At 40.9% G+C, this 14,224-nt stretch overlaps 1 protein-coding gene across 2 annotated transcripts; it reads left to right on the plus strand.

The window, feature by feature from the left end:
- Positions 1-265: 265 nt before the first annotated feature.
- Positions 266-1,290, plus strand: BEX3 (brain expressed X-linked 3). 2 transcript variants are annotated; one of them, XM_057538277.1, is made up of 2 exons: positions 266-343; positions 724-1,290. In XM_057538277.1, the coding sequence occupies exon 2, from the start codon at positions 736-738 to the stop codon at positions 1,042-1,044; it is 309 nt and encodes a 102-aa protein (XP_057394260.1). In that variant the 5' UTR covers positions 266-343; positions 724-735; the 3' UTR covers positions 1,045-1,290. The 2 variants fall into 2 exon arrangements, with proteins under 2 accessions (XP_057394260.1, XP_057394259.1); XM_057538276.1 differs by having other exon boundaries at positions 267-343; positions 678-1,290.
- Positions 1,291-14,224: the final 12,934 nt, after the last annotated feature.

The following is a 14,224-nucleotide window of genomic DNA, read 5'->3' on the forward strand; positions in this document are numbered from 1 at the left end:
TTGGGAACAGAAATGGGGGCCCCCTTGGGTGGGGGTACAGGGACTGCAGGGTTCCAGGGAGGGCAGCAGAGCAACTAAGAGCAATGGGAAATCATTCCTGAGTTCCTGCAGGGCAATGGTGAACCCGGGAGGGGGGCGGGGATGGGAGCGGCTGAGGGTGGGGGCGGAGGACGCGGGGAGGGAGGGGTTGGCGGGGGCGTGGGGCCGGGAAGGGGCCGAGCGCCCGGCTGCAGCAGCGCCCTGCTCCCACCCCGGCCCTTTGCAGGTCTGCGGGACTAGGCGTCGCGGCGGCGCACTCGTGGCGAGAATCAGGAGGAGCAGGAGACAGCAAGGATAGGCCCAGGTCGGTGCGGGGGGGTGCTGGTGCAAAGCCAGTCTGAGACCCCTTCCTAACTCCCCCAGGCCCTATCCCCCGTCCTCCATTTTGGTGCCTGCTGCGCTCTGGGAAAGAATCCTGGGAAAAGAAAAATGGTGGGCTTTGGGTTTGGGGGAGGGAGAGAAAAGGAGAGAGCTGGGGAAGGGGCTCAAATTGGAGGCTCCCTAGAAGGCGCACGAGGCTCCTGAGGTGGGAAAAAATAAAATTTAAAAGTCTTTGATATCAGGGCTCTGAATCCTGCTGGTTAGTGCACCAAGCATTCAGTCTCTCTCCTTGCCTTTGTCTTACTTGTTGTTCAAAGAAAAATCACCAGGGAAAAAAATCTCATCATGGCAAATATCCACCAGGAAAACGAAGAAATGGAGCGGCCCGTGCAGAATGGAGAGGAAGACCGCCCTTTGGGAGGGGGCGAAGGCCACCAGCCAGCAGGAAATAATAGACGGGGACAGGCTCGCCGACTTGCCCCTAATTTCCGATGGGCCATACCCAATAGGCAGGTCAACGATGGGATGGGTGGAGATGGAGATGATATGGAAATGTTCATGGAGGAGATGAGAGAAATCAGGAGAAAACTTAGGGAGCTGCAATTGAGGAATTGCCTGCGTATCCTTATGGGGGAGCTCTCTAATCACCATGACCATCATGATGAATTTTGCCTTATGCCTTGACTCCTGCCATTTTCCATGAGATTAATACTGTGATTCCCACTGTTCTCCTTTTCCTTGCATTTTCCTGATATGCCTTTACTGATCCGTTTGCTGTGAACCTTATGTAATTTCCATGTGTCAGGTGGGTTCTTGTGTTACCAGCTTCTAATTGGAGATTGCCTTGGCACGCAATCTGTTTCTGTCAACAGTAGCGTTTCACCCATTTGCATGGAAAAATGTAAAGTTAATAAAGCAATTAAAAATCAATCTATACATTTATTATTGTTTCATTAAAATATATATATATATATTATATGAACCCTCCAAAAATCTGAAATCAAATACCCCAGGATGTTAATTGGAGCACATTTCTCTATGGTTGGATAATATGTGACTTTTTTCCCTTTAATTATCTGGAGTTTTAGAAGCAATGAAAACGGTTTTTCAATGAGTCTGTGAATGTACAAAAAATTACTGGTTCAGCAAACTTAAAGAAGAGTGAACTTTAAGCATCTTCCAGTCTTAACTGGAAGTAAACCCTCCCTTTATTACAGATACATTCCTGTAAAGAGTCAGTCTTCTCTTCTGTGAAATGGGGAATAATGCTTGCCTTACAGGGCTGCTGAGTGGAATATATGAGGTGTGGAACTGTGTTGGGCTGCCTCCTAGGCAACTCTCCAGCATTTAGCAGGACCCTGGCCCTTATCAGATACTTGGGAAGTACTAAAGGGAGTTTTCACCCAGGCTCACAAGTCCAGAGGGCAAAATAGGTGGGTTCCACCCTGTCATTCTGATCATATTTGCACTACCCCTACTCACCTGATTATTGCCATGTCAGTTGGCTATACTTTCTCTTTTGCTGGCTCCTGTTTCTGTTCCTGTTGCTGATGTGCTAGAGTCCACAAGGTAACAAAACCCCACTGATCTCTCTGCAGTCCCTGGTGAGATAAATCCCCCCTTTGACCTCTATAAAAGTGTGGAGAAGGCTTTTATCCTCACTTTGGAGTTATATTCCTGAGAGTACCATTCCCATGGTTCTTGTTCTTATGTTGGTTCTGAACAAAACAGCTCTTTTGGTTTTATTTTTATGCTCCTCCTTTTGAAAACTCAGACATGAATGCACTGGGGCCCAGCTCAGGAGACACATGTAGATGCCCAGAATTGTACTACCTCAAACCTCCAAAACACAAACAGGCTGAAAGCTTTGTTTTGCCTGTGTTTCTACCCTATGTGGGGGATTTTTCTCAGAAAAGAGTCTGGGTAGCCCTGCCCAACCAGTTTAACAGAACCACAGGCCATGTAAATTATGTTAGAGGAACACATTTTAAAGCTGAAATGCACTCCTTTCCCATTTCTATCCCTTCCATGCATGAAACATGAAACTGCTTTGTAAGTTCTTAAAAACTGTTTTCAATGTCTGGCTTTATCATTTTTATGTGATTGTGTGCCCATATGAAGACAATGATTTTTTTCTTAATAATCCTGGAGCTTAGTTTCTAGTGTATTGTCTAACATAGTAGATATTTAATTATTATTTTAATTGATTCACAAACTATAATGGAGTTCATAACCAAGCTCAATACTGTTCCTGACTGTTCTTAATTAAGTGGCCTAAGCAAGTAACTATTTACCTGTAAAGTATTACTTTTAATTTCCAAAGGAACATAGCAAGGAAGGTCTCTAACCCAAGATCTGCAATCTTGTTTTAAAAACCTTGTATGTGCCAGTGTTTAGGTAAACGCAGACCCCTTACTTCCATCATAATCACCTGAGTGAAATGTTAAAAATGCTGACACATGGGTGCCCTTCCCGCTCCCACCTCCCATTGTCACCCTTGAATCACCTGATCAGTAACTACTGTTTTGAAAATTCCTCAGGTGATTCTGATGCATCTCAGTTTTGCCAGCATAGGCATGGAGAAACACTGACAGTGATTACACTGTTCTACAAACCTTGTGATCTAAATTACCTTACTTATTTGATTTCACAAGGAATACACCTTTCCAAATTTTAATATTTCTAAAATTGGATTGCATTCAACAGTCAATGTATGTCTATATTTAAACCAGTACCTTATTTTTATACATTCTTTTTTAATATTCTTTTCCATTATGGTTTATCACAGGATATTGAATGTAGTTCCCTGTGCTATACAGTACGACCTTGTTATTAAACCAGTACTGTTTTGTAATCCTTCCAAATATCCTGTTAAATTAATGCATTATGAATCTATTATTAATAATAAATATAATTATATAATTATTAAATAAATTAGGCATTATCTTTTCTATGCAAGCCTGTGCCCTTTTACAACAATGATTTTGTCTTAATCACCCTGGAGCTCAATTTCCAGCACAGTGTCTGATGTAGTAGATATTTAATAATATAATAATGCATTTAATTTTTATTATTAAAGATTTTAGCAATTATAATTTATCTAAAATAACATATAACAAAAATTAACATTGAGTCTTTGTGAGTTGTTTATTTCTTTACACGCTCATGTTTAAAAGTTCCTATGAGGAACATTTCTAAATGAAATACTTTTTTTTTTTTTAATTTTATTTATTTATTTATTTATTTTTGGCTGTGTTGGGTCTTCGTTTCTGTGCGAGGGCTTTCTCCAGTTGCGGCGAGTGGGGGCCACTCTTCATCGCGGTGCACGGGCCTCTCACTATCGCGGCCTCTCTCGTTGCGGAGCACAGGCTCCAGACGCGCAGGCTCAGTAGTTGTGGCTCACGGGCCCAGCCGCTCTGTGGTATGTGGGATCTTCCCAGACCAGGGCCCGAACCCGTGTCCCCTGCATTGGCAGGCAGACTCTCAACCACTGCGCCACCAGGGAAGCCCCTGAAATACTTTTTATAATTATTTGTGTAATACAAGGTCATTAGACATTTGGATTATGCAGAAAATATAAGGAAAAATATAAACAAAACCATAATCCAATCATCCAAAGAAAGTACTTGTAAAATTTTCTATCATCATCCTATATTTAGTCATGATTAAACAAGGCTCAGAGCCTCTTAAGAGGAATACGGCCTCTTTCAAAGCCCCTGCCAAGGAGAGATGTTTAACTTGCTATGTTTATTTTTTGTGTCTCCTCTCCTCTCCTTAAAGCTAATTGGATCACATTTGACCAACTTTCAGTTAGCTCCTGTTTTTCAAAACTGTGAAAATAACAGTCATGTTTCAGCAGGTCTACTCTCAGTTGGCAACTTTGGGAACATTAAGTGAATACATTTACTTAATAGAACGGAGCTATTTATATATGAAACTTAAAAGTTGTCCTGAGAGTAGAAAAAGGACTGGATTACATGAATGAAATGGACAAAATCCTATGTCTATTCACTGTCTTCTTCCCTGATATCACATATTTCATGTAATAAACATGCTGATTTTGTTTAGAAAGATCCCATTTTAAAATTTTCAAGCATATAGCATGTAATGTAGTTGCTATCTTGTGTAACCAGTCGAAGTGCTTTCTGAGTAATATAAACATACATAACCAAATAAATAAGGCATCCCTATAAATTTAAAAATCTTAACATTTATTTGTATATTTAATTTTCCCCCAAACATTGTTTTAAAAGTTACAATTAGCCTGTTTACAAATTTACTCTTTCCCTTGTAGCTGATGGAAAATATTTTCCATTTAGTAAAAATAAACTTTGGTGAATTTCATATGAAGAGAGAAATCTTCAGATGTATGCCAATTAAAAAAAATCATTTTCCCACAAATGGAAAGAGCTTTATTGTGTTTCTGACTGTAAAATATGCATCCTAAAGTGGTTTTGTTGTTGCTTTGGAACAGAGAGAAAATGTACTAAGAAGAAAAATTTTAAATCTTACTTTCAACACCCTGTTTCCTTTACTGAGATTACACGTGTGTAGATTAATTTTAAGTTTTTATCTTTTTTTCCTAAATCAACAAGTATTACTTAATCTCTAATTATATTAAAGTTTGATTTTTAAAAGAGGAAGCAGGAATTCCCTGACAGTGCAGTGGTTAGGACTTCGCACTTCCACTGCAGAGGACCCAGGTTTGATCCCTGGTCAGGAACTAAGATCCTGCATGCTGCACGGCCAAAAAAAAAAAAAAAGAAAGCAAACTAAATGTGTCAATCAACTTAAAGATGGTGAAGAACTTGATGAAAACTTGATGAAAAAGCAACAACAAACAAGAATAATGAATTTCAAATTACTTCTGAATCATTTAGCTAGTAATATAAACAGTGGTTGTTACCATGAGAGTGCCTCAGTTATTTTACTCTGTTCATTGGTAAAATGGAGATAATTTCTAGGGCTGCCTAGAGAACTAAAATAGGTAAAGAGAGTGTGAGCTATGTTTAACTACTTCTTATGTTCATCTGCACTTGCAGGACCCAAGTCCCTCAGATTCCCCTCAGTTGTTGGAAGTAGCATCCAAACTGTGTCACAAGCCCACTCCATTCCTCTGCTGTGGTGAGCCACCTCCACCCTCCATCATTACAGATTTCTCTTCTAAACACCTCAGTGTCCCAGTTTGTCTCCTATAGAGGTGTGCATTTTTATCCTCTACCTGACTTAGAATTGTACTAGCTTGGGTGAGTACTGTCTTAATGATGCTTGGACCGTGGTATGTATATTTTAGCAAAAAGATCTTTTTCTCAGCATGTGTATATGATTTTTTGTGTGTGCAGCCAGGCCTCTCTTCTCCATAACATTCAGATATTAGGGGCTGAGTCTTTTATCCACTCTGACAATCTCTGTCATGTCATTAGAGAGCTTAGACCATTTCCATTTAAAATGATTATCAGTATGATTGTCCCACAACTCAGTAATGCTTGTTCATTTTTTTAATTGAAGTACAGTTGAATTACAATATGATATTAGTTTCAGGTATACAGAATAGTGACTCAGTATTTTTACAGATTATACTCCATTCAAAGTTATTATAAGAAAATGGCTATAATTCCCTGTGCTATAAAATAGGGGTATGGGATTAAGAGATCTGTTCATTTATTTGTCTTTTTTCTCTCTGTATTTCATTTTGAATTGTTTCAATTGCTGTGTCTTCAGGTTCAGTAATCTTCTGCAACATCTAATCTGCCATTAACCCCATCTAACATATTTTTCATTTCAGACGTTGTAGTTTTTATCTCTAGATGTTCAATTTGGGTCTTTTTTATATTTTTTGTATTCCATGTCTCCACTAAGTACCTTCAGTCTTTCCTCCAGCTTCTTGAACACTATTACTTATTAAAAACAGCAAGAAATACTTTACTCAAGACTATTGCAATAAGGGAGAGAAATTGAACTCAACTCCAAATACAACAGGGACAGCTAGGGATTTATGGCCAATGGGAAGGGTGAGGGAGAGGATGGAAAATTATGAAGAGGAACTTGGTTATGTATCAAGCTTGATTAGATATCAAGGTTGGGGGAATTCTTGATAAATTGTCTAATCAGAATTTCTTGCTAAAACTGGGCTTACCAGGCCAAGGCCAGAACCAAGAACAAGACCTCATTGAAAAGAAGGCCAGAGGAGCCTGAGTAAAGTTTTGGTCTAAGAGGGAGTCCTTGTCTGTATGTATCAGTGATTTTTTGAAGCATTCCCCAAAGACTACCTGCTTCAGAGTCTTCTGTGTCTCTTGCTAATAATGTAGACTTTGGCACCTCTCTCCAGATTTCATGAATCAAACACACTTCCAACTGGGCCCCAAAACATACATTATTATCATGTTCCCTTGAGAGGTTCCAATGCACATTAACACCTGAGAACCACTGGTAGCATAGTGGAAACACAATTACATTGAATACAAACATGCCTAGAAACAGGCTACAAGGAAATACATGAAAATGCCAGAGATCCTAGCAACGCATATATCATATGACCTAAATTGTCTTACTCTATGTTATCATCAATTTTTAAAAAATCTTCAACATTTCTCACATTGGGATATGGCATAAAATATATGTGTAGATTTTATGTGATGGGTTTTGCTTTTTTCTCAAAAAAGTGTTTCTGAATCAATGGTGTATGTTACAGGCACTCTAATAAAAAAACTAAGGTATATAATTATATATGGGAATGTGCATATAAAAGTAGAAAAAGGCATAAAGGAATTCACAACTAATGACATTTAGGAATGATGTGTGATAAAAGGTAATTTTTCTGCTGTTATTTACTTCAATGTCTGGTTTTTAGATTTTTATTTTTTGTACAGTTATAATCTTATTGTCATTAAAACAATTCTGAATATATATATATTTGTGTTATGTGTGAGCTTCATTGCTATGGGGTAGAGTGATGGCACTGCAAACAGAAACAGGTGGAAACTGAGAGCTTGATGGATGAACCAATGGCCAGGGCATGGACTTCAGTACCTGTGTTTCCTGATGCACCATTCTGGTTGTCAGGCACCTCCCACCTTTCTGTCCCCACTATCAGGGCACCCCAGGTTCCTGGCTTCTGTCTACATTCCTCTAATGTCACAAAGGGCTGGGCTGGAGCAAAGGGGTAAGAAAGGGGGCAAAGAGAGAGCCCCTGGAAAACCTGCTGTTTTCTGCTCTCCTCCCCTGGAGAAGCTGGGGAAAAGGAAGAAAGTCATCATCCTGTTTGTTCTCATTCCATGTGCTGTCATATTCTCTTACTTCTCCCTGCAGATAACTTCAAGAAAATACTTTTCCATTGAACCTTTGAAAGGTAGGGTGCTACATAGGATCAAAAACTATTTCTGTGTATTTTGTACAGGACCCTACAGTACCATCCAGGAGATCTCCCTGGGTCCCAGCAGCAGACCTCACCTCAAAACTCTGGGATGACCTTGGGTAAGTCACCGCCCAAGGAGGAGGTGGTCTCACCTGTCAAAGAGGATCACACCAGCCTCTTCTCCCAGCCAGCTAGGTCTGGGCCAGAGAATAAAGTCATTTCTATTCAGAAAAACACTTTGAGTTTCTAGAAGGGAGATATTTTTCCATGTAAGTTCAAGGACTTATTTTAAGAGTCATGCTGCAGGCTCACAAGAATTCTACATTCAGTCACTGTATCTAAGTTCAATTCAGTTAAAAAGTCACCGAGTTCCAGACCCTGGGCAAGGCTTTAGAGATATCTGTTGATGCATGGTAGGATATCTTTGTGGTTAATATCAATGGGCTTTAATACCATACAGTCCTGGGAAGGGCCCTTCCTCTGTCTCCTACTAACTGTGTGACCTAGACAAGTTCCTTAACCTCTCCATGCCTTGAATTTCTGATCCATAAATGGTGATAAAACCTTAAAGGGCTGTTGTGAAGATCAAATATGTTAATGTCATTAAAGTAGTTAGCATGGCGTCTGTCACAGAAATATAGGGTACACTGGACCTTTAGTCTTCTGTTCCACCACCTTAATGTTGAGTTCTGGCTCTGGCTTTACCTGGTGGTAGTGTAACTCACTTAGACATGTTCTTCCATTTCAAATACATTACTTTTACAAAGGGAAACAAAAGCTAAGCAATAAATGTTGGGTTGAAAATGCAGATTTTGATAAAGTTTATAAGAATGATCCTACTTCAGTTTGTAGAACTGGTATAAGGATAGAAAAAGGCTTGACAACTCTCAATTTTATAAGCCATTTGCATTTATTTAACAAATATTTATAGGGCATCTATTACATGCCAGGCTCCATTAAGCCTACAAATCATGTCTTCATCTCAGGACTTTTTTCTAGTCTCCAGACCCATGTATCCAACTACCTGTCAGAAATGTATATCTAGAGCAGTAGTTCTCAAATGGTGGTGATTTTGTTCCCCAGCTCCAGGAGACATGTGGAAATGTCTGAAAACATTTTTGGTAGTCACAACTGGGGGTGCTACTGAAATCCTGTGGGTAGAGGCTAAACATCCCACAGTACATAGAACAGCCTTCACAACAAGGAGTTCTCTGACCCAAAGTGTCAACATTGCTGAGGTTGAGAAAACCTGCTCTAGAGCAAGGTAAACGTTACTACCCACCCTATGTGCACAGATTCAGGGTAGAACCCAACTTTGGAATCCAACAACCCTGGATTAGGATACACTCTTAACCACGTGTGTCCTTGGAAAATGTATTTAACCTCTCTGAGCCTCGGTAGAGTGTGCCTTGGGGGAGGACTGAGTTGTAACAGGGAATACTGATACTTAACTTACAGAACAGTTGTAAGAAGTTATAAAAACAGTATGTAGAGTTCTTAACACACTGTCTGGCCAGTAGTAGGCCCTTGAAGTGTTAGTTTCCTTCCTACCCCACTTCCTAACTTCTGCTTCCAAGATTACTTTAACCTAAACTACATAGCCGTAAACAGCATAACTATGTCCTAAAGAGCTTCTGGAACTATGACAACAAGAAGGAATGTAACTCACACAGACCCACCTTGTGTTTAAGAGTTGGTGCCACTTTTGTGTTGTAAAGTTGTCTAACGGAGGTGAGCTAGGGGAAAAATTGTCACCCCATTTCCATGGAATTAGTGTACCTTTACTGAGCTCTTATGAGGCCCTCTTGGAGAGTTAACATCAGGAATGCCCATTAACTGGGTATGTGAGTTCATCTTGTGGCTCAGTAAACATAAACATCCAGAGAAGCACAAGCATGATGATGGGTGTTCTGGAGAAAGCAATGGAGCAAAAGGAAGGAAATGTTGGTCCCTAACTATTTTCTGTATGACCCTGGGTAAGATGCGTAACTTCTCCTGGCTTTTGATTCAGTTTTAGGGCATAAGATTTGAATTGATCTTCTATCAGGCCAAATTTGGGTATAAGCCATTTAGCTTCTCTCTTCACAAGCATTCCTGTCATCATTTAAATTCTCATATTCTAGTGTTACTGAAAGATTAGATGAGTGAAACTACTTTACAAGAAATCTGGGACATTCTGAGGCAGAGGGAAAAAAGAGTACTGTCGGAACCTCTCAATGGTTCTTAACACTTCCACTCAAGGGGCACATTTGATTTCCTCTTATATTTGGCCACATCTAGTCACATGCCCAAGCCTGATGTCAGTGGGGTGGGATCAGTGAGCCTGGGAGTGATCTCAGGGACCAGCCAAACTGTGTGACCCCACCGCTAGGCATCTTGGTCCAAGGAGCAGGATTTAATCATCTATCATCTTCCTCAACAAGAGAAGTTGTTGAGTGTGTACCCATGAGGGCACAATACTGGGGAAGTGTAAAACTATCATCTTCTAAATGGGAAGCTCCTGGTCATACTGTGGGGAGGGAAAGAGATGGGACCTCATCCCATCCTGCCATTTCTCTGAAAAGGTGACATAGGCTCTGTCAGCCTGAGCTTGGTTATCTGTGATTTATCATGATACCTTTCTCACAGTGCTGTCCTGGGCTGTAAATGAGAAAACCTGTAAAGTACATATGGGACGTAGTAAGACTTCAACACGTATCAGTTCTGGCCCACCGGGCTCCTCCCTTCCAGAGAGGAGATGACATTAACCTAATCCAAAGAGCACTACTGCCATAAAGAGCATTTGGAAAGGTAATAGCAAGAGCTGAAATATATCCCCATAATGTATTAGCTTTAGTGCCAGTTATGAATTACGGGATGAGTTACTTGTGGAAGTTGGGGAAAGAGAAGAAAATCACCGCTCCGTCTCCTGTTAAAGTGTATGCTTTCCTGTCCCCTTAGTTTATCATCTAGTTTGACACTAAAGGAAGAGCAGTTTCCCATTGATTCTGAGGTAGAAGAGATAGTACAGAGCAAAATAATGTGGATGCTGGAGAGGAAATTGGAGTCAGGAGACCAGACATATCCCTGACTATAGAACCTCGTTTGAGACACTCCCTCTGTCTGGCCTCAGCCCTAACAATATGATGTTCTATACCAGTAGCCTGAGCTTTGGGTCAGAAAACTCAGTTTAAAGCTGGATATCACTGATTAAAGGTTGCACAACATTTTTTGGTCTGAAACTCCATGTGGTAGGCAGGATTCTAAGATGATCTCCAATGATCCTCAGACTTGTATAATCCCCTCACCTTTGAGTGTGGGTGGAACCAATGAATACGAAGAGATATCACTTCCATGTTTATGGTATGTTATATTGCAAAATGGAGACTATCTGGTTGGGCCTGACCTAATCAGACAAGCCATTTAAAGCAGATAATTTTCTCTGGCTGTTTACAGGAGGAGAAGTCAGAGATTCAAAGTACAAGAAGGATTAAATGTGCTGTTGCTGGCTCAAAGAAAGAGGGGTCCACATGACAAGGAATTAGAGTTGCCTCTAGGAACTGAGAGCACCCTGAGCTGACAGCCACCAGACAGCCAACAGATATGCACTGTAGTCCTTGACCTTTGTGACAGTTCCAATGTAGCACTGCTGGGTGGATAAGTCTATCTGATTCTAGGTTCATTAATAGGAAATGCGGTGCCTGTAGATCTAAGCCACTTTCTCAATATCACTTTTATAAGGAATAAAGTTGATATAGTCTCCTTATTCTTTTTTCATATTTCTTAATTGGTTTAGAGCTCAGATGTGGAACAGTGATGTATTAGGGGTGGGGGAGCCCTTAGAAGCCCAAGCATTTTGGAGCAAGACCATAGGAATAATTGGGAGCCAGCAAGACACAGAAAGGTGAGAGAACTGTGGGCCAATTGTAAGACCCACCTATGAGGGCAGAGCAGAACGTGTGCTCCATAAGGGCAACTCACCACCAAGAGTTTTGAAGGGAGTGGGCCTGGGCTGTGCAATTAGTTTCTCCTTCCAGTCTCACTAATCAGGTAAGTCGTTCCTGTGATAGAGAAGAAATGAGTGTATGGAGACGCTAGAAGTGTTTTGGTCATGGATGCCCCTTTATATAGAAGAAGTTAACAGGAATGGAGGATTAGAATTCCCCAGGACAAACCAATGTATGGTCCAACTGACTAAGTTTCTGCCTACTAAATAACTATAATATTCTAGGCCTGCTTTCTTTAAATAATTCCCAAATTGCCTAAATGGCATTTATTTTGTGTGTTCCTCGATCATTCAGTCACATGATTACAGTCAGTCTCTTAGTTTTCTGCCACAGATAGCTAACTGCTTAGCATGGCCTTTGATTTTACACGTTCACCCTCCGAGGGCTAGTTCACCTCCAAGAACCCTAGGACACCTCCCTGAGTTTTGTTATACTTCCCTCCTGTCTCATTTTAAAGAACACAAAATTCCTGACGACAGGCACATGCCTTGTTACAACAACGTGGGCAGAATTCCGCCAACCGCCCGGGTCCCAGTCTAGTGCCTCTATTTCTCCGGTGGCAGCCTGAAGAGCAAAGGTACTCTGCTTTCAGCGAAATCCAGGGTGTGGATGGACGGCTGTGAAGAGGCATTTCCGGTGTGGAGAAACAAGCCTGCGCCTCGCGGTTGCCATAGAAACCTGACGTCAATATGGCGACCGTGACGATTTTTTGTTACAGACGGACGCTGCTTGATGAGAGAAGCAGGTCCCGCCTTCAGGTTTTTGGGACTCAGCTGAGAGTGTGGGTCCGTGAGGTGGGGGCTGGGCTGCCCTGGGGTGTGGGGAGATTAAGGGATCCACATCCAAGTCACCTCTTTCCCGCTTTGGGGCTCGGTGCCTCCGCTGTCTCGTAGGTAAAGCCATTGGGGTCCCTCCTGGCCCCAGTGGGTGCGGTGTCCTGCTCCAGGGGTGTCCAGGAGCCACTTTCCTTCTAAAGGCAGGGGCGTGGGAGGTGAGACAGGTAACGACTCTCTCTGAGCCTCAGCTTTCCCCTCTGTAAAATGGGGATAAGAACGCTTTCCCCACAGGGTCACTGTGAACATTCAGTGATAACACATGAATAAGCCAGCGGCCCTGTGGTTGTTGCGGGATCATGAGTGCCTGTATGAATTCAGACCACTTCTTATTCCTTTTTAACATTTTTTGTTTTTTGTTTTTAAGTAGTAGATAGAGGAATAACTGAGAAAAAAAGAAAAGCCCTGATGAGAAGCCCATTGTAACATTGGGTTGTTACAATCACTACCCAATTGTTTCAGTGTCATTGTCACTAACCCAGTGCCTACCACGGTGCGGGGCACATAGTTACACCAGTAAAGCTAAAGCATGGTGATTGCTGGATTTGTCTCTCCCTTTGCAGATCCTCATGCTGGTGGCCTTGCTCATATCAGGTGTCTGAAAGAGGCAGGTTCTGAGCATCTGTGTCCTGATGGCTGCTGGAGCTTCTACTCCAGGTTCAAGGGCAGCAGTCCTCAGGAAGCCACAACACTTCACACCTTTAGTTGGATATGACACCTGACTCAAGTGAGTTCATAGATCTGAACAAAAGCATGTTGTAGAATAGCTCCTGTGAGGTTCACAAACTAGCCTAAAAGTAGGGAAACTACTTTGATCTCATCTTGGAAGAAGAGGTTTAGCAGGTGGCATTTAATTCCATCAGCAGCTACATGCTTTGCAGTAGCCCTGATGCCCATCTTAGAGATGCTTTCTTTGAAAGCAATTAATTGTCTAGCTTGAGGAAGGCTCTTTATGTTTAACATGCATGTGCATAAATTTATATATATTTTTCTGACTGTATAAATAATAATCAGTGATTCCTATATATCTCTCAGATGGTTGTTGAAATATGCCATTGGTTCAAAGGTCTTCCTAGCAATTTAATATTGTAATATGGATTCTTCCATGGACACCATGTTTTTATCCATTGTATAATGAAATTTTTAAGATGCCAGGAATTTTTCAACTGTTAGTTAAAATGTCAGTTACAAGAATGTTTGTATTTTCAAAAATATTAATTACCCTATAGTTTGCCCTATTATAATGATACCAAACCATGTCCCCTAAAATAACCATATAGGTTTAAATGTCATTAGTATTATTTTTTCCAGCACATAACATTTTTAGTTCTGTACTACATGGCCTCCCTAGCCCTCCCACTGCCCTGTCCCTAGGCAAAAACAGTTATCTGCCACTATGGATTAGTTTTCATGTCCCAGAAATGTATTTAAATAGAACCAAAGAAGTTTTATTATTTTTTTTGGTCTGGGTTTGTTCATTCATTGTAATTATTTTTAGATTTGTTCATTTTGTTGCATATATCAATAGTTCATTCTTTTGTATTGCTTAGTAGTATTCCAGTATATGAATATACCACAATTTCTTTTATCCATTTACCTGTTAATGGATGTTTGGGTGGTTTCCAATTTAGGGGTCTTTTAAATAAAGCTTTTATAAGCATTTGCGTATTAGTCTTTGTAGAGACATAGAC

This window comes from Balaenoptera acutorostrata, chromosome X (genome assembly GCF_949987535.1).
Source record: "Balaenoptera acutorostrata chromosome X, mBalAcu1.1, whole genome shotgun sequence".
In the NCBI taxonomy this organism is placed as follows: domain Eukaryota; kingdom Metazoa; phylum Chordata; class Mammalia; order Artiodactyla; family Balaenopteridae; genus Balaenoptera; species Balaenoptera acutorostrata.

What these genes read in the sequence shown, in the direction of transcription:
- BEX3 (XM_057538276.1), top strand. Translation starts at nt 706, where the DNA reads ATGGCAAATATCCACCAGGAAAACGAAGAAATGGAGCGGCCCGTGCAG.